Here is a 20,004-nt window from a genome sequence, read left to right on the forward strand (position 1 = left end):
CCTAGACAGGTAATATATATTATTTTAAAACCAACCTATTTTACAGCCCTCTGCCCACCTCTCGAACCCATCCGCTCACCGAGTCCCGAGCCTCAAGCCAGAGACTTGCCGTCCCCCATCCCATGCGGCAGTCCCAGCCCTGACCCCCCGGGTGCAGCCCCCCTCCTCCGCAGCCCAGGGCGGGGGCGAGGGCAGGAGGGTGCGGGACAGGGAGGGGGGTCCAGCGAGAAGGATACAAAGGGCAAGAGAAGGAAAAGGAGCTGGTGGGGCGTGGAGCTGATGCTTCTGCAGGGGCTCGGCAGCGAGGGCCGCCCGCTCACCGGAGCGCAGTGTGAGCGAGGTGTCAGGATGGGGAGGGAGCGGCAGGTCCCCCGTGGCTCGGGACGCCAAGCTCCGCCAGGGGTCTGTGCAGAAGCAGGGCCTCGAGTTGTAACTGGCAACACCTTCACCATTCAAAATGAGTTTGTCTCTAGAACAGTTCCCTTTTAGTCTAAATTGTGGTGGTTTTGTGTTGTTTTGTTTTTTTTTTTTTTTAAAAAAAAAAAAAAAAGGATGCGTGTGGATGTATTTCTGTGTGTGCGTGCATCTGTGTACATGAGTAACAGCCAACTAGCTCATATGGTCATGACCAAGCTATATTTCAGAAGAGAAAAGAAACACATTTATCACACTTTTCCTAAAACGAAAAGCTAAAATTTCAAGTTCAGTATTCGCTATCTTGTCTTTCCCTCCCCACCCTCCCTTGCTATTTCTGGGTTTCTTCCCTTCCAACTTACTTTAGCACCATAACACATTTTAAACATTACAATCCCTCTTCAGATACTACACAAAATGTCCCATAAAAATAGTGCTTTTTTTGCCAAAAAAGTTATATAATATATTATATATATAAATCAACTAAATCCGTGGCAAATGTGCAATGCAGACGCCTCCTCCATTTAAAGTGAGCATCAGCTCACTTTTTTCTTTTTTTTTTTCTTTTTTCCCCTTTCCTTTTTCTTCTCTCTTTCTCGCTTTCTCTCTCCTCTTCCTCTCTTTCTCACGTCATCAATGATTTCAAAAAGGTGCAAGTCGATTTGGAATCTTGTAATGAAGCACACACACAAAAATGCAGATGGGGGCTCCTCCTCGAAACTTCTTCTCAGGTATGTTTTTTCTTTTAAAGGTGCAACAGAAAGTTATAAACATAAGAAAACCACAAGAAAAAAAAAGAAAAACAAAGAAGAAAAAAGTGGGGTGGGAATGAGGCGAAAAAATTATGTCCCTCAATATTTCTCCCCATTTTATTTTTTTTTTCACTTTATTGTCAAGAAAGACATGGAATGGACTCTTCTTCTCAAGAAAAAAAAAAAAAAAAAGATTAAAAAAAAAATTAACTTCATATCCTTTTTCCCTCTTGCTCTTTCTTTTGTCTTCTGGCGTTGGCACCAGGGATGTCACGCAGCGCCCGGCAGCAAAAAGTTCAAGTGCCAAACTGTCCCTTTGCAAGTACAGGCTTGGAAATACTGGGGGCATGGGGGAATGAAACAGGCCTGGGACATGAAACAACCCTCCCCCCCCCCCAAAGGACGATGCCGCGGGAGCGGCGCTGCTGGCTGCCGCCGCCGCCACCCCTCCTTGCTGTGTCTGTTGTTTGGTTGGGGCCGGAGCGGCATGAGGGTGCCCCGCCGCCCCGCTCCGCAGCTCGGGGGCCCCGGGGACGGAGGGGCTCAGGGGCCGGGTCTCACCAGTCCTCCCGCCCTCCCCCGGGAGATCAAAAATCGAGATGGCTGGTCACGGTTCATTTCTGGGGGCCAGCCGTTTCGGGGGAGGCTCGTGCCGCCAGGGGCCTCTGGCTGGGCAGGGAGATGAGGGGACGGTGCAGTGCCTTGGCCTCCTCGGCTGCTTGCAGCCCCTCTGCCTGCCACCGGTACTGGCGAGCCCGTAGGATGCTGGGCACCTCCCGCTGCAGCCGTTGGGAGTTCTTCTTCTGCCACACATCGTACTTGGAGTACTTGGCATGCGAGGGCTTCTGGAAGCTCTCCTACAAGTGGATGGGACAGGAACATCAGCCTCACCACAAGCCTGCCCACCCTCCGGATGGGGGTTTCCCTCTCTGAGCTCCATCCATCCCACAGAAACCTCGCCCCATCCCTGGAAACATCCAAGGTCAGGCTGGACAGGGCTTTGAGCAACCTGGCCGAGTTGAAGCTGTCCCTGCTCACTGCAGGGGGGTTGGGCTAGATGACCTTTAATGGTCCCTTCCAACCCATTCTGTGATCCTACGATCCAGCCCACCTCAGTCCCCCACCTTCTTGCAGGGCACTTGGAACAAGTTGCCAATGATGGCCATCCCTCAAAGGCTCTGCAGAATCAACAGACCCTGCAGCTGGGGTTTGTCCTCTCCTACCCATGGCCTTCCCATCTTTTCTCTTGTTATTTATTCGGGTAAGGGGCCACCACCCTGGCGCAGCCCCCTACCTTGCTGAGCGCTGGCAGCCCTGCCAGGGAGGTGGCGGAGAGGTCACGCTCGGACTTGACGGACTTGGCGCAGTAGGTTTCCAGCAGAGCCAGGTCACAGCTCCGAAAGCAGCACTCCTCCACGATCCCCCGGTTGATCCGTCGGTTATTTCGTCCCACTGGTCTACCTGCAACAGCAAAGACCCCAGTGTTAGCCACCAACCTGGACGGGACCCTCGCCCCGCCTGCATGGCACCCATCCCCTTGCCAGCATCCCTCCACCAGCCACCGGAGACCGGTGATTCCCACACGCTTCAAAAATAGCAGCGATTCTCCCAAACAAGCTGACACGCGCCTGCAAACTGGCCGAGTTTCGCGTTAAGACTTTCCCAGACAAATGCCGTTGACGCCAACAGGGCTCCCCGCATGTGTGCGGCACTAACTCCAGGTGTTTCTATGGCAGTGATTTACTCCCCTCCTACACCTCCCGTGCGGGCAGCCATTTCGGGCACAGCTAACGCAAGGAAGCTCGAGCCCAGCCTGGCCGCCAGCACTGCGCCAATTACTGCGACCGTCTCTGATGTTGATCCTGGCAAGTGAATTTTATTAGAAAGAAGCAGCGCGGCGTTGTGGCTGCCAACCTCCCTCCGTCAGGTCGACGCTCAGGCAGGTGAAGCGAACCAAGGCGGCTAAATTTTACCAGATGGGACAGCTCTGAGACAGCTGCAGAAAGAATACAGGCTCCCGCACCTGCCAAGAATAGCTATTAAACTTAATCTTTTAATAAGAGTTCCTCTCCTGTTTCTTCCTGCAGAAGGATGAGAAAGCCTGCGTCCAGTGCAGCAACAGCTGAGTGCATTTCATATCACCTCCTAACAATGGCCAAAGTGCTCTGAAGGAAAAGCTTACACCAGTTTTACTTGTTTTCCTCCCCCTCTTGATGTAAAAGAGATGGGAAAATTTGGATTTCTGATGCAAAACAAATTTGCTTGGGAATTGTGACTTCCAAAGCGTAAACTGGCCCGAAATGAAAGGATTTTCTCCACGCTTTCACACGCGGCACATTATGCGCTTCTGCTGACATGGGCTTTGCAGCCAGGGTTCCGCACGCTGCCCTGAGCAGCAATTCCGAGTGCGAGGTGCTTCACGGGAGGGGAGCGGAGGCCAGCACCAGTGGGGCTTGCAAACAGTATCCAGAACGGCATCCTGCCCAGGACAATTTGGGCATGGGAAAAACCAAGAGCAAGCGGTGCAAGCACGATGCCTAATGTTGCTCGCCACGCCACGCCTCCACCTCCCAGCCGGCCTGTGGGAATGCACAAAACGGTCCACATTGGCCCCGTGCACAACCCGCGATCACCCCCCCACACGCCAGATGAAGCAGGCACTCCAAGTATTTGGCCTGGGTGAAGATATAAAGGCTCTGGCTTGCAAGGTGCTGTCCAGTTTCCCCGAGGGGTATCCCATCTGGGTGCCCACCCAAAGTGCGTTGGGACAAACTGCAAAGCAGAGTTTTCTGTGCCCGCAGTGCAACCCCGCATGTGCAACATAGACGTGCATGTGCAACGCAGCCCTGTCTGCACAATGCTGGCATGGAAAGCCCCACAGCCATACCTCGCCATTGGCTCTGTAACAGCAAAGCCCCTGCAGCAGGGCACCTGCTCCCCGTTAAAATCAGCCATGCCCCTACCAGGGGGAAGCTGCTCCTCGTGCTGCTCCATGCCGGTGCATTGCCCCTGTAATGGTCATGAGAGCAAACACAGCACTGGGGCGCGGGGTGGTGGGGCAGCTGACTCACACCATGCAGCCCGCTCTCAGGAGTCATTTCAAATGCTCTGTTTTCCACATTCATCCCCTCTGTGCCACCACCCTCCTTTTTCTTTGGAAAAATTTCAGGCATGACCTTTAGCCAGCCCCACGGGAAGGTGAGAAGGACGGTTCCCTCCCACTCAGTGAAGGGAGCACTGTTAAGCATTTATAGAGAGAAAATTAAACTCCTATGGCCAACAAGCATGCCGGATTGGGCCCTCCCTTTAAAGACAGTGCAGGTGTGCTGGGTGCCTGTACAAGTGATGCTGATGCAGGCAATCCAGGCAGCGATGCCCAAGGGAAGGGAGATGGGGGTGAGGAGCCAGACTGGGGGCAGATGCGTGTATTCTTCTATATGTACAAGATGCCCAGCGAGGTCCACTGGAGATGTGCACTGCCACCGACACCCCACACCATATACGGCCCCCGCTCTGCACCTATTTACCGCAGTGCCCACACCTGCATGCATAGCAGGTTGCTGAAGCATTAGGCTGCTCCAGATAGGCACCCTGAGCATGGGCAGAAGGCGAGTTTGGAAGGAAAAGAGAAAAAATTCAAGTCACCCCCTATTGCTAGCACATCCCCAGGGGGCTGCATTCACACTCCCGCAGAACAGAAGGCTGCACAAGTGACAACATGCACGGTTCAGGAAGAAGTTGAGGTTTTGAAAGGTTACATGTCTCCTCTCAAAAACAGAAGTTGCCCGCTTGCAGCTATGTGTTTGTTTGGAAAGAAGAGGCGAGGCAGGGGGGTGGGGAAACAACAGGCAAAGTGGGACCATTTTCACTGCCTCACCATCCAGGGCACTTTCTGGCATGGGAGCATGCAGGAAGATCACGGCAGCACGTGTTTGTAAATGCCCAGGTGTGGCACACCAGGGTGAGCTCCCGGCAGGGACCACTGCGGCGGCACAGCCCCTCCCGCACCTTCCCACCCCTGCCCAGCCAGCAGGCACATGCGTGGACCCCAGCCCCGGCGCGCTGCCCCTTCTTCTCTTGCATAAAGCTGCTGCATGCCGTTCCCCTTGCACCGCTGCCAGCTCTGCTGCGATGGCCTGATAGGGCACATTTCCCGTTACATAATTGCTCATACGGATCTCGCCAAATGCCAATACAATCCTCTGTGGGAGAGTTACTTTAGGAGGGGAAAAAAAAAAAATCAAACATAAAAGCCAAGGATTTAGTTGCAGAAAGTACCTGGAGACAACAACTCCAGGAAGAGCTGCCAGGACGTTGCTGGTTAACAGCAGTATCACTGCTGACCTGGATTGGGAAAAGCATTTGTTCCATAACATGATTTACACACAGACTAAAGGTTGAATTTCCTGACTTTTGCCCACTGGTGACATCTCACTTTGCCACCACTGCCAAACCCAGGGAGGGTTTTGCCACTCCGTCCCTTGCCCGCAGGGACGAGCTGTGCAGGCAGCAGGCTGTAGCACCGCGGGGCGTGCGAGCCACTTCCCATCGCAGCGATGACTGCCTCCTCCCGAGGAAACGCGCTTCCTCGCGGCCCTCGATGAATGGCCACGCTTTCCTTCTCCCCACACCGTGCTCCACCAAAACCTCCCACCGCTCTTCTGAGGGGCCGAGCCCCACAATGTAAAGCCCAGCGATGCAAAGCCCTCCGGCTGCCTGGGGTCCCTCCAGTCCAGCAGCAGGCTATCCCGACAGGGAGAGCTGGGCATCCCGGTGGCGCTGCAAAGCCAAACCCGCTCCCAGGAGATGCCGGAGGCTGCATACCTGCAGCTCAGCGATGCCTCTGGGCCAGAGGCAGCAGCATTGCCATGGCCATGGGGCGACAGGAGGGTCCCTTTCCCTGGCATCACCACCCTGCTGCTGCGGACTCCCCACCCTCGCTGGGGCTGCAGGGATGCTGCGGGGAGGGGTGCATGGTGCCGGTGCCACCCTGGCCGGGTCCCCTCTCCTCCGGTCAATCAGGCGGCAAGCCGAGTGGAAGGGGACTTTGGGTGTAAACAGTTCCCCGCGCCCCTGTCGCAGGAATGTCGGGAGCAACAAGGGGGCCTTTGTGCGGCACCGGGCCCCGTCCCAGTGCCCCCGGCCTGGCCCTCCCCCACCCCGGCACCGCACTTTCCCCCCTGCTTTTTCCTAGTATTATTCGGAGGAGCGGCGGGCGCGCAAGAATGTGCCCCGTCAGCACAAGCGGCTGCAAAGAGCTAAATTCTTATCAGCTGTTGGAAAGGAGGAAACAGGAGCTGTTGTTTACAGAGAAGTCGGACGCCTCTCCCCCTGCAGCCCCTTCTCCCCTCCGTGCCAGCATTGCATGACGGCAACTTCATGGCCGGGGCTTCCTCTCGACCTGCCCCACTTTTTTCAGTTGGGGCTGCACTCAGCATCCCTCCGGGCCAAGCTGCCATCCCCTGGGTGGGTGCCAGGGAGCAGGGAGAGGGGGTCCCGACCTTGCCGCCAAGCCACAGCAGGATGCCACCACCTTGCTGGCACCTGCAGGCCAGCCCCAAAAGCCTTGGAAGTCACGGAGGGTAGGAATCACAGCAGAGGTGGAGAGGAGCAAAGCACTCATGGCTCCAGCTGCAGCTCGCCCAGGCACCCCCGGGACATAGCGGGCTGGCGTGGTGTACATCATCATGCCCAGCCTGCATTCTATGGCCCGGTAACCCCGGCACTGCCGGATCCTGCCCCGTTGGCCCAGTTCTCTGGCAGCCCCAGCTCTCGGAGGAGGCTGCAACATCCCCAGCCCCAGGTGCCTGCCAGCCACAAGACCTCCAAGGGCACCTGGGTGCCGGGACTCACTCCTTGCGCCAGCGGGCAGATGGGCATCCTGGTTATCAGGGGGTGCACCCTCCTCAGTTTAGGTTGCATATGTCCCCATCACCAGGTGCCAGGTGAATGGAACACCATCAGTATGCTGCATCCCCTCACACGGATGAAAACTGCCGTGTTTCAGAGCTAGCTTTGCTAGCCAAGTGCTACCTTGTAAGAATGCAGAGCATCGTTTAAGTACTTTGATCACCACTGCAGCAGAAAACTGTTAACAGATTTTCATACCGTTTTTGGTTTTTTTCAAGATTACCATTCGGATGCTTGCAACAAGCCCCATTCAGCAAGCAGAGCCCACCTGTACCTGTGGGACAAGGCTGCCCAAGGCATTTACCTCCTGTGCAAACAACTCTGTTAGCACAGGTTGCTCATCAGGTTGCATGTCCTATGCTGTGAAGTGCTCATGACAAACCCAAGCGTGATTTTAAGGCATAAACCTGCAATCATGCAACACAACAGTGTCCTGTTGAGCCTATACAGTGACAAGAGAGTAGCCATGAGGGTTTAGGAGTGAAGACAAATACGGCCAGGAGAAGTAATCACTTCATAAGGCCAACTGATGGAGGCAGAGGTTAAAAATGAAGCGAGCTGGCCATGTCCAACCCTTCATCAAGTAGAGCCATTGCCCAAACATCATCAGCCCTGCATAGCACAAGCTGGTTAAATGCTGAAGGGGTTAAAATACGGGAGTAGGGGGGACTTTGCTTCATCCCCTGGCACCTGGGCTTTCCAGAAGCATTCAAAAAGAAGAAGGGGGAATGGGAGGGGACAAAATAAAAGGCAAGAATCCCCTTGCAACCACCAGACTGGCCACTTGGCACCAAGCAACTTGTCTGCCTTCAAAAGTGTTTTTATTTTGGCCTGGGAGGCTGGGTTATTTGAGGTGAAAGGAGGTCAGTTTGTCCGTAAAACAAAAGCCCCATTCCCTTTCATCCCCAGAGAGGGGGAGGAGGGAAGAGAAACCACGGAAGGGAGACGGATGCTCTTCTATATATAGAGGGAGAGGAAGAGGTGTGAGAGCAGGAGAGGAGCTCGCCTCGCCGGTAACGCCAGCCCCGGATCCGCTGCCGTGGCCAAGCTCCGGCGTGGGGCCCGCTGGCCAGGGGAAGGTGGAAGGGGGAGATGAGAAGAGGAAGGGCAGCTGACATGCAAACCCTCGCCACTCGGCTGGGTCAGAGGAAGGAAGCATGCCCAGGGTGTCCCCAAAAGCGCCGCCTGCCCGCAAGACCCGAGGGGGCCATGAAACCCCCCTGCTGCTCAGCCGGGATGGGGCAGGGAGATGGCCCCCAGCTAGCTGCAAAGCCCCCTGCAGCCCAGCTGCCAGCCCAGAATCACACAGCACAAACCCTGGCTGCTGCTGGATGTGGAAGCCCTGTGCCTCTCCCTGCCCAACCTCAGCAGACAGCATCAGCCAAGCCTGGCTGGGCATCCGGTTGGGAAGGACATCCCAGTTGGGAAGGGACATCCTGGGTCATCTCCTAACTTTGCAGCGCTCTGTTTCCTGCACAGGCAGACTGGGATAAAAGGGAGCCTGGCTCTGGACTCCACTGCTCCAAAAAACACCCTGTTACTTAAAAGTGACTTTTTAATTCCTTTTCCCAGGGCAGAGGCACAACTGCCAAATGCATGGCACCATGTGCAGCTGGTATCTCCATCCCCTTCCCCCCCACCTGGCTTCGCACCTTCACTGTAGTCAGTTCCTCCGCGGTTCAGTCCTCTGCATGCAGCAAGACACCGGGTCTTCCCTCTCCCAAGCAGAGCCGGGGACCGAAACACCAGAAGATGTCACACTCGAGGCACCTTCGCCCATAGACTGCTGAGCATCCATCGCTACTGGTTTACTCCTCCTCCTCCCCGTTTACCAGCTAAGCTAATGCCAGAGGTCCAAATCCCCAAAGCAGCCTGGCTGGAAAAGCCTGCTTCAGCCAACTCTCCTGAAGCCACCAGCACCCTGTGGACAGCAGCAACACTGCATTTTTTTTGCTCTAGATGTGCTTCGAAAGGGTAAGACATCACTCTTCAGCAACAGGTTCACCAGCAGGTAGCCAGGGGGCCACAGAGTGTATTTTGGGAGCAGCCTAGAAGCTGCTGCTAGACCCAAGCAAAGCCTGCTCGGAAAGGCTGGGCGCTCATCTCCCTGCCTGCTCTCAGGATGCAGCACTTGGGCAGCAAGGTTTAAAAATGAGCCAAGGCCCCAGCTCAGCAGAGAGCTGCCTGCAGACATCCTCATTATGCTAACGACTTGCCCACATCGCAGGTGAGCCAGCCACGTGTGGCTCCCCAGCAACATTCAATCTTCCCAAGCATCAAATGCAGGATCCAGTTCCTCCATGGGACTAGACAGTCCCCAACATCGGCGCGAGGTGGGTGCACGTCACCCCGAGCATGCCGCTTTTCTCGCCCCTCTCCTGCCACGTATGAGGCAATCATGAAAGCACCAGGCTGAGAAACCGGTCCTCTCCCTCCCAGCCCTGCTCCACCAAAGCAAGGCGTGGGGTGGGGGCAGCATCCCACCCGCTGCTGGCAGCTGCCTGGCACTTACTGAAGTAGAAGCCCCTGTCCCCACAGACGAACTGCAGTGTGTCCACCAGCTCCCCGCCGCAGAGGGTCTCCGCTGTGCCGTATGCCGCGGCCGAATCCAGAGCATAGGCCAGGAAAGCCAGCAGCAGCAGCAGCATCCGCCTCGCCGCACACATCCTCTGCACCTGGGGACAGAGGCACAGCGTTAACATGAGAGACCCCTCTCTGCCACCTCCCACAGGCAATGCCCCCCGCCCACAGTGCGCCTGGGGTCTGATGCCCAGACACGTCAGGATGCTGCAGGCAAGGACCGGCAGCACAGAGCCGGCCACCGGTGCAAGGCTGGCTCCCCGCGCTCGCCCCGCTGCTCTGATCGGGTAAGGTTTGCACTGAAGCAGTTTTTCCATTGGAAAATCCCACTTCAGCCTACCTCTGAAAGGTTTTTATTCCCCCTTTCTCTTTCAACCACATGATTGTTTTATTTTTTCCCCCCTTTTATATGGGCAATCATTCAAACAATTATCAGGAGGTGTTTTTTCTTTCATTTCCTATGACAGGCTTTCAGGCCCTACCTCAGCACACATTCCCCCGAAGCAGAAACAAGTGAAAGTTTCAATCTGTCCTCGAGCTGCTTTTGAGGAAAGCTGGATTTTGCCAGGAAGCGGCGGCCTTCAGCCCGCGCACGCAAGACACTGGCATGGCCGAGGCTCAGGCAATCAAAGGGCTGATTGCACAAGCCATGTTTGCTGACGAGAGTTGGGACCGAGAAGACATCCCTCAGGAGCAGAGCACTCCCACGGGAAATGCACCTGAGGCATCACCAAGGAGGGCCAAGGGGGTATCAGCCAGTGCAGAGGAATAAAAAAGAAACTCCCTGGATATTTTCTAACTAACCCCAAGATTTCCCCTGACTCAGCTCCAGCAAACAGCTTTACCTCCCTGTCAGCTTTGCAGGTGTAAAGCGAGGGTGCTATTGCCTCACTGGGTAAGGTGAAACCCATGGATGGCTCCAGGCGTTACAGCCCCCCAGTGATGAGCATCACTGTATAGATACAGCCAAATAATGATGGTGGCCAGACCGGCCAGCTCAAAATGAAGAGGAGAAGTGTGGCAAAATGGCAGCTGCTGTGGGGCAATGCTACATGTCAAGCAGAGCACCCCCTCTCCTTGCTAATGTTCAGCCAAGACGCCGGGGTTCACATCCAGCCTTCATCACCATAGCATCTGAGCAACTCGAGAATAATATCAGTTAATGAATATTACCTCACCCCCCCGGGATGCTCGGAGATGGAGCCGAAGCCCAGGATAGATTAAATGACTCGCCCAAGGTCACGGGGGAAGTCTGCAGCACAGCCAGGAAATTAGCCCAGCTCCCCCGGGGCACCGCTACAGTCCTGCCAGCAATAAAGCCACCCTTGCTACCAATCTTTTACTAGCACGTAGCTCAAATTGTCGCTGCTAGCGATGCACCATGCTTACAAGTTGTAAGCTCTTCTGAGCAGCAGGAGGGCAGGGATCAGTCACAAGAAAAGCCAAAACAGAGGCTGCAAGGTCTGGGTAGGCTGAGGGAGGCATCCCCCCGCCCCCCCCCGGCATGAGCTCCGAGGCCCATCCTATTGCTCAGTCTGTGCTGGCAGAGACCACCAAGGCTGGCAAAACCCCTCCAGAGCTCTGGACAGAGAGAGGCAGCAGCCCTGGGAACGAACTGCGCTCAAACCAGCAAGTGATGGGACCCGGACCAGGTTTTCCCGTAGCACCAGTCCCTTCGGCATGGCTTTGGTCTATATCACACTAGGAGCAGGAGGTCAGCACCGGGTTATGACTGCACCGTGCTGCCAGGCTGCAGTGTTTTGCCACCGACACCTTTGCACCTTGATTTTTTTTATCAAGTGGCCAATGGGTGTTCTCCAGGCCCCCCTGGCATGACTGCAGCATCACCCTCGCTGCTTGATTCTTGCTGGCCCTGGTGCAGCAGCATCAGCTGCCAGATCTCCACCTGGTGAGAGAACAATGATCCCACTCCCTTTCCTCCCCACCCCCGCAGGCTCTTTTCATCTTTTTGTACATGCAGCTCCTGATTGCTGGTGTCCCATGGGCACAGGTAGCACCAGCAGCTCATTGCCGGGGTGGCAGATGTGTGCCAGCCGGCGCTGCCATCAAAGCTGCTGACGCGGGACTTCAGGACACCCAAATAATCCCCCGTCCCTGATTAGGCTCATGCTGGCTGTGAGCACTGTGGCTAATGAGCAGGCTGTGTGCTGAACACCCCCAAGCCAGAGCCAGCTCCCCAGAAGGGACTTGCTTGGCGGCATGGGTGACAATCACAGTCTTTCCTCCACATTCAGTCTAAAGGAAGGGGTGAGATGCTCTGAAGCAAAGGGAGAGTGAAGTTTTGTCAGCGGGGCGATATCTGATGCTGGGGAGAACTGATACCTTCTGTGGAAAAAAACCTGTGCTCCTCAGAAAATACCTGCCCCTGCACAACCCGCGCCGCAAGCCCAAGGCAGCCTCCGGCAGCCTTCCCTACCTCCACTGAGAGCTATTTTAGGGTGCCCACACACCCCATAACTCTGGCCAGGAAGCCCCCCTGAAGCCACGAGGACAGGGACGGCCCTGATGCTGCCAACCAGAGCTGGGCTAACGTGGAGGTGCGCGATGCAATGAAGTGCCCCTGTGCCCAAGAATCAAGTGCCGGCCCTTTTCACCGCTGTCACCTTGGTGTCTCCTCACTGCCTCCAGCAGCCATGTAATGAGAAACCAGGCAGCAAAGCAAAAAGCATCTTTATTTACTACCCGATGCAGCAGTTCCTCTCCAGCTTGATGGAGCTGCAACCCAACCCAACCCCACAAGCCCTTCCCTCTTGCTTTGGCCCTACTGACTTGCAGAGAAAAGCCCCCAGGCTTCACCCAAAGGCTAGACAGGCTCCCAGGGTGCCATCACCAGCTCGGTGTATCCCGATGACCTTTCAGTCAATCCTTCCCCCCTCCTGGTCCTCCTTAGCAGGGATGAGCAGCACCCATGCAGGAGAGCTCACACCTGCCCCACTGCAGCTGCCGGAGACAGCGCTGCTCCCTGGAATGAGGTGGCACAGCGTGGCTGGGTACCCACAGCCCGTGACCCGGCACAAGCACAGGTTGCACATGGCTTCAGTTGTCATGGCCAAAGCCAGCTCAGCATCGTGAGGCAAAGCCCTGGGAACCGCTCCTAGCCTTCACTGGAGACGTGGGACAGCACTGCTTTTGGTTTCTAGTCCAAGCATCAGGGCAGGGACAGCCCCCTCAGCTGTGAGACAGGAGTAAATTCACACCAACAGCTGGAAGAACGTTCAGTATTTACTAGAAAGCCTCTCTCACAAGATGTCAGAGGGATACGGCAGCAAGAGGTAAGTGAGGCGCTTTCCTAAAGGACAAGATCCCATCTCTGCTAAGAGAGACGCTACGCCCACCAAAGTTTCCTTCTTGCCAAAGCAGGTTGAATCAGCCATGCCGGCTGCTGTTCCCCCTCACGTGCCTGCAGAGAGCCCGAATGCCTCGGGATGCTGCTGTAACCAGGGCTGGTAGGAACGGCAGCGCCAGACGTGCCAGGTGCCCAACAACCCAACCACCAGATTCCTCCTAACAAGGGCTCAGACCCCACGCAGTGTGCACCAGGGTGATGCAAGAGGAATTTCTCGGTTGCACAGGTGCCCTGTACCATTCTGGGAATTGCACCTGAATCTCCCCTGAATAATCCACCCCGAGAGCAACCTTCTGGGTGCAGGAGTGGCTCAGAGGAGCCATCAGAGCCTGCTGCTGGCCTTTCCTTGCCTGGAGAGAGTCTGCTTTGCTCTCCATGCTTTGTGTACCTCTCCTGACTTCCCCGGTCCCCCTGCAAAGCCAGGCTGCTGCTGGAGCCAGCTTGCTGCATGCGGGATGCTGCTGCTGCCCTGGGGCTCCTGTGTATCCCCACCTCACAGGAGGTGCTGCTGCACCCATGGCCGGGGACACCCAAACCCCTCTCAGCAGCCCCCAGCCAGTGGGGATGCACCAGCAGAGGGTGTCCTCTCGGGGTGGCTGCGGAGACAGCCCGAAGGCAGGTCTGCAGGGAAACCACCCTCCCACCCGAGGCCATTATAGGAATTTTTTCAGGATTTCCTGCAGAATCAGCTATCCAGATTCCTGCAGATCTCTGTCCAGCTGCCGGGGAGCTGGGGGCCAAGAGGCCACAATGCGCTACAAGGCCCAGTTGCCAACCTCAGAGGACAGCTTAAGCATCCCTTGCATCCAGGCTTGCACTGACCCAACGAAACCACAGTGCCTCTCTTGGGCAACAAACACCTCCCCAAAAATGGAGACTAAACCTCCTGTCTGACCTAATTCCTCCTTCAGTCTGGCCTTCATTACAATTTAATACGAACAGAACAACGTAGGAGGGAATTGACAGATGGCCCAGTCTGCAAAATTTGGATTTGGACAGCAAAAAGAAAAAAAAAACAAAAACAAAAACCAAAAAACTTGCTTCTTTGTGGAGCAGTGCAGCGTTTGAAAGGGAGCACGGCAAAAATTCACTGGCCCAAACCCAGTGGCATGCACAGGAGGGGAAAACCCCAGTTTGCACATCCCAGCCTCCATCACCCTCTGCCCCTCCAAAAAGAAGCGGGCACGCTGCTGCTTCACTGCTCCGGTGATCGCCTGTGAGAGACACTGAGCATCCCTCCCTCCGCGTTACTCCTCGGTGGGCAGCCCCGGTGGTGTGGGGAGCTGACCCGGTGTGGAGCACAGCTCTCCCGAGAGGCAGGACATGGGTGCGTGCCAGCCTCACACGTGCTGAGCGAATGCCACCCCTGCCCACGGGCAACCTTGCGTGGGGCACCGGGCCACCGTGCCCCGAGGTGCCAAGCAGCACAGGGCCAGCAGGGAGAGGCAGGTGCCTTGGCAGCCAAAACCCACCCAGGGGCTGCACCTCGGGCAGAGGCGCAGGGCTGAGGCACTCAGCGATACCCGAAGGGAGAGGAGCCACCGCGTGCTGTGCCGCAGAAGAGCCTCCCTTTTCATCTTAAAAAGAAAGGAGGAGATTTCCAGCCCACGGCTTGGAAGAAGCAAGCTTCAAAACACAAAACTTTCGACTGCCGAGCTGTCAGGCGAATAAAAGCGACCCAGGACCAGGGGTTTTGCTGTTTAGCTCAGGCTTGAAAAAGATAAAACCCTCGTGGTTCCTGGCACCTGGCTCGCATGACATTCATATGGCTGAGGTTGTCAATGCTGCTGCTATTTTTAGCCCTCGCTTTTTTGTCTTCACTGCTGGTCCCCATCGCCCACTCTGCCCCATGCCGGGGGTCACCTTCCCGCCTCCCACCCTGCGAGCAGGGAGAGACACCTGCCTCCTGTGCCTGCGGACAGGGGCTGGGGAGCGCTGCCCGCGCCCCCGTCTCTACGTGCCACAGCAAGAACTACCATAGCTGTGGAAAATCAAGCTGAAAAAGGTGAATGGGGTATTCAGTACCATTTACTCACCCCACTGGGGAGTAAGGGTGTATTGCACAAATTTTGGTATGCAGCCCAGAAACGTTTGATTTATTGCATAAAAAAAAGGAAATGCAATCTTGCTTAACTCTTCTAAAGACAGCTGGCAGGACCCAGCGAAGGGATTTAAGTCCATTTTAGTAGCCTCACTTAACTCCTCTCTTTATTGTTCCTCTCTCCCTTCTGTGTTCCCATCCAAAACCTAGAGTGTATCAGGGAAAGTTAACAGCAAGTTAAGCTGTTAAATCAGAAATTGTGGTGACTGGAGTCTACTGGCAAGTGATATTCCCACAACACGTTGAACTTGCTTTACGTCTTGGCGGAGTGGCTTTAACCCTTTCAGAGCCAGGCTGCAGCCCTGAGGCAGATTTCTTCCCCCAGTGCTCCCCACCTCTCCTGATCTGTCACGCAAACTGGCCGAGGGAGGCTGGTGACTCCTTGGCCCGCTAAGCCACACAGCAGCCTTTAAAAGCGAAGACAATCCAAAGAAGGTTTGGAAAGGTCAGTCCCAGGACACGAGCAGGGAGAGAGAGTGTGGGACACTCGTAGTGCTCATACGCACTGCTGGAAACACACCAACTCCTTGGTCCCTCTAAAAATAAGACCTCACCTGCTGTGTTTGCTTTATTTAAATAAAGAAAAGTACAGAAATGCTTTTCTCTGGTGGTCCACGAGGCAAGCCAGGCTTGCACCAAAGCCTGTAGGAATCAATGGGAAGACACGCACTGACACCTCCGGGTTGCCTGGTCAAGGCAGCAGCCCTCCAGCCGGGCTGCAAAAAGGATCACCTGTCAGAAAAAGCACTGGGACACACACGCAGACACATTTCAGCTCTCAAGTTTCATGCAGCAGTGGGAGGGGACCCACGGTGTCAAATCTTTTATCCCTTAATGAATTTTCACAGGAGCTGGGATAGCCCCTTTGAAAGGCTGAGTGAACTTGTGTGGGTGTCAACAACATGGAGCAAGATTTACAGCTCTGACCCATTCACCCCCACCAAAATTGTCAAGTTGGGTCCAAAACAGCTCAGTGAAGCTCAAACCAGAAATGTCAGCTGGTTTTATTCCTCCAGATGTCCTTAGCACAAAGTCACCCTCACAAAACCCCACCACCCAGGCTCCTCAACTCCACTTTAAATCAAGGCAAGAGGAGGAATAAAAAATCCCAGCACGCTGAACCCTGCGCAGCAAAAGGAAAAACCACACACACACGCACCCACAGATGCAACCCGACAACAAATAAACCCGAAGAAAACCAGGCCTTCGCCTCCCAGGCACATCCCTGCATTTGGAAGAAAACTACACACTTTGTCTGGGAAGCCTTGACTCGGGTTGAAAGCAGCGGTTCTCCCGAGGTGTCTATTTAAAACCGCCCACACAAACGTTGTTTTCACACTCGATTGCTCCACGCCGCCCGAGTGAGACCTGGCGTATCAGAAACCCGCTCCAGTGCCACTGGCTCCAGGCAAGGCAACCACATCTGCTGGTACAGTTACGCTAAATCCACGTTTCCTCATGTGCCCCAATTCCCTACTGCTCAACAGAGTGCCAAAACCTTTCCAAGTTGCGCTCTTAAAACAATTACTGTAGGGAAAAGCAATTGGGAAGGAAGAAGAAGAAGAAAAAAAAAAAAAATCACACAAACTCGAAGGCTGCGTGCCAACCATTAACTCTCACTCCATTTTGGCTTCGCTTTCTTGTTTTTCCTCTCTGTATTTCTATCCCTCCGAGACCGAACGCACCGCAGTGTTTTGCAGAAGCGAGTTGGATGCTCTGCCCGGTGTCCGCAGCTGGCGCCCCGTCCGTCCCCTCCCGCTCCCACGGCCACCCCGCCTGACCCCGCGCCGCCCGGCCCCGCACAGCCGCCCACCAGCCCCGCACCCCCGCACCCCCCGCCGCCGGGACTCGGAGCCGCGCACCCTCCGCACCCCCGCACCCCCCCGGGGCTGCCCCACGCACCCCCCCGGCAGCGGGGCCGCCCCGCCAGCCCGCCGGCCGCCGCTGGGCCGGCTCTCGGGGTCCCTCTAGCGACACGCGTGGGAACGGCGCGCAGCGGGCTCGGCGCGGCACGGCACGGCACGGCACGGCGCGGCTCTGCCCGGCACGGCGCGGCGCGGCTCTGCCCGGCGCGGCGCGGCACGGCACGGCGCGGCGCGGCACGGCTCTGCCCGGCACGGCGCGGCACGGCTCTGCCCGGCGCGGCGCGGCGCGGAGCCCTGGGGCTGTGCCACCGCGGGCAGCGCGGAGCGGCGCTTACCTTGGCGCTGCCGCTGCTGCTCTCAACTTGTGGCGGCGGCGGCGGGCCGGGGAGGAAGGCCGGCTGCCGGCAGCGCTCATCCGTGGCTGCCCCGGCGCTTGACATGCTGCTCTCCTGCCCCGGCAGCGATCGGGCTCGGCTCGCCTTCCCCGCGCCCTGGCTCGCTCTCCTCGCCTTGCCTTTTTGGTATGTCAGGTCCCTGCTGGATTTTGTCTGAAGGATGTTATTTTGTTACGATCAGGTATTTTGTTATTCTAGAGAGCGAGCGAGCGCTTTCCTTCTCTTTTTTCTCCTCCTTTCCCCCCCCCCCCTTTTTTTTTTTTCTTTTCTTACCCCCCCCCCCTTTCCCCCCCCCCCCTGCTCTTTTCCTTCTCTTTCTCCTCCTGCTTTGGCTGCCCCTTGGGTGGCGCTCACTTTTGTGTTTACTGACTGCGTCCCCCCGGCCGGGGCGCGGGGCCGGCTGCCTGGCTGCCCGCTGCTCCCGGCTGGCTGCCCCACGAGCGCGGAGACAGGCAGGGCGCTCCGGCTGCCCCCCTTTTATACACCCCCAGTGGGCATGCTCTGACTTCCCCGGCGAGCACCAGCCCGGCCACGCAGCCAATAATGTTGCAGAGCGGTCTAACCCCCTCTCTTCCCTCCCTCCCTTCCTTCTTCCCTCCTTCTCCCTCGTAACCCTCCGGAGTCCAGCTCGGGGAGGGAAGAAGGGACAGAAAGTTTCTGCCGCACGGTTCCTTCGCGGGCTGCTCCCGGGTGGGGGCTCTGACCCACCGCGGCCTGCCCCGGGGGGCGGCGGGGGGCTGCGCGCATCCCCTGCAGGTGAGGGGAGGAGGAGGGGGGTCCAAGCCCCAAGCCCCTGCCCGCAATGCTGGGGGGGGGCACCCGGGGGGGGACACCCCCGAGAGCCTCTAGCTGCCCGAAGGCGAGCCCCCAGCCCTTGGGGAGGGGGGGGGACCCGGGGGGTCGCCCAGCCCGTCCCGCGTTCCAGGCTGTCATTAGGCGCGCCCGGGGCACAGGTGTCCGCGCCGCCCGCCCGGCCCCGCACCGGCCCCGCACAGCTCCTCAGGGCCCCCCGGCTCGCCCGCCTGCTCCGCAGTCCTGGACCGCCTCACTCGCCCCGGGCGAGTCCCCGCCTCGGCAGAAGCGAGACCCGCATCCCCCCGCCGCCGGGCAGCACCGCTCGGGCCCGCACCCCGCGGTGCGCTGCCCGCAGCAGTGCCCGCCCGCACCCACCCCGCGGAGCGCTGCCCGCACCCGCGGAGCGCTGCCCGCAGCGGTGCCCGCACCCACGGGTCCTGCCCGCCGGCGCTGCCGCTCCGCCGTCACGTCTGCTGCACCCAGTGCGGCTCGCCTGCTCCCACAGCCCTGCCCGCCCCGCTGCAAGGGGCCCCCTCGCTTTCTGCAGAGGCAGAGGCAGCCCCACGCGTGCCCGCAGCCCCAGGGCGCCCCGCTGGGTGCCCCCTTGCAGGGACACGCCAGCCCGGCTGGCCCCGCCGGCTCGCATCCTCCCTGGGGCAGAGCTGCCCGGGGGCGGAGGGCAGGTTGGTTTATCTCGGGCAGCGCTTGCCGTAGGTGATGGCATGCGAGGGCAAGGATGCAGCAGCCCTCACCCCAGCGTGCAATAAAGAACTTTTTTCCTCTCTTTTTTCCCAAGTTTGTGCTTTTTCCTTTCAAGGGTGGGGGGCTCGGTGCACCTCTAAACAGTCGGGGTTGCCCTAAACATGCCCAGGAGAATGTGGGCAGGACTTGTCCTGTCTCGGCAGGGTTTGGCCATCCTTCCCTCCCCAGCATCCCTCCGTTCCGAGCCGCCCTCTGGGCTGTGCTTCTCTGAGCTGTGTCGCTGTGTGACACACCCCACAGACCTGGTGTCGGGGCTGCGGGCTGCGGCCAAAACATCGGCACATCTGGGAGAGAGGGGTGATGCTGAGGAAGAGGTGCTGTGCACACCAGACTCGAACACAGCCTTCAAATCTCAGACCTTGCGCTGATATTTAAGCATGTAAAGAAGTGGTCTGGCTGTCAGAGAGACTTGAGCATCTGCCAGCATGTGTCAGGGCTCCAGACTTCTCCTAAAAAGAGACATCTCCATCGATGCTTGCCTTGGCCTTTAGGGGTTTCTCCTCGATGCCCAGGGCTTGGTAAATCCCAGTCCCCGGTCCCTCCAAACCGCTCAGCAGAGCTGGTCTCCCTAACAAAGGGCAACCACCTTTCCTGGCTGCACGAGCAAAAGCCCATCAAAGGAAAGGACCCAACCTTGGCAGGGGGCAAGCAGGGCTGTAAGCTACTGTCAATAGCTGAAGGAGCCCAGCTCCCTTCCCTTCCCCCAGCTCACCACAAGGACCTCCTGAGAGTAGACAAAAGAAAGCTTGGAGGGTTAATCTCCCTGAGAAAAACAAGTGATTTTCCAGTAAACAACTGCAATAGCAAACAATGGGGGTGAAAAATAGCGATCATAAAAAAGTCTGCTTGGAGGAAGAGGCGACCCAGTAAGAGAGGTGTCCCTCTGACTGGGGGAAAAACAAGGCAGCAGTTTGGTGAAGCTTCAGCAGAAGCAGCAGCAGCAAAATAAACCCCACAAGTTGCCACTGGATCTACTTGTGTTTGTGCCTTTTGATCTTTTAATTGCTTCTTAGTTATCCTTCAGTGCAAATAAATAGTGCATTGTGTCAAGAAAGAGGAGGGG

The 20,004-nt window shown here is 57.0% G+C and overlaps 1 protein-coding gene across 2 annotated transcripts; it reads right to left on the reverse strand.

Moving 5' to 3' along the window:
* Positions 1–514: 514 nt before the first annotated feature.
* On the reverse strand, positions 515–18,089 carry IGF2 (insulin like growth factor 2). Of its 2 annotated transcripts, XM_080403724.1 has the most exons (5): positions 17,739–18,089; positions 17,325–17,537; positions 9,589–9,751; positions 2,461–2,627; positions 515–2,023 (listed from the first exon to the last, which is right to left on the reverse strand). In XM_080403724.1, the coding sequence occupies exons 2-5, from the start codon at positions 17,427–17,429 to the stop codon at positions 1,781–1,783; spliced, it is 678 nt and encodes a 225-aa protein (XP_080259850.1). In that variant the 5' UTR covers positions 17,430–17,537; positions 17,739–18,089; the 3' UTR covers positions 515–1,780. The 2 variants fall into 2 exon arrangements, with proteins under 2 accessions (XP_080259850.1, XP_080259849.1); XM_080403723.1 differs by lacking the exon at positions 17,739–18,089 and having other exon boundaries at positions 17,325–17,650.
* Positions 18,090–20,004: the final 1,915 nt, after the last annotated feature.

This window comes from Falco punctatus (assembly GCF_963210335.1).
Source record: "Falco punctatus genome assembly, chromosome: 10".
Lineage (NCBI taxonomy): Eukaryota > Metazoa > Chordata > Aves > Falconiformes > Falconidae > Falco > Falco punctatus.

Bases quoted from the DNA above. Each gene is read 5' to 3' on its own strand.
- IGF2 (XM_080403724.1), bottom strand. From the start codon at position 17,429: ATGTCAAGCGCCGGGGCAGCCACGGATGAGCGCTGCCGGCAGCCGGCC. The intron at 9,752-17,324 runs GTAAGCGCCGCT...CTCTGTCCCCAG, and splicing joins GCAGCAGCGGCAGCGCCAAG to GTGCAGAGGATGTGTGCGGC. The intron at 2,628-9,588 runs GTAAGTGCCAGG...TTGCTGTTGCAG, and splicing joins GGACAGGGGCTTCTACTTCA to GTAGACCAGTGGGACGAAAT.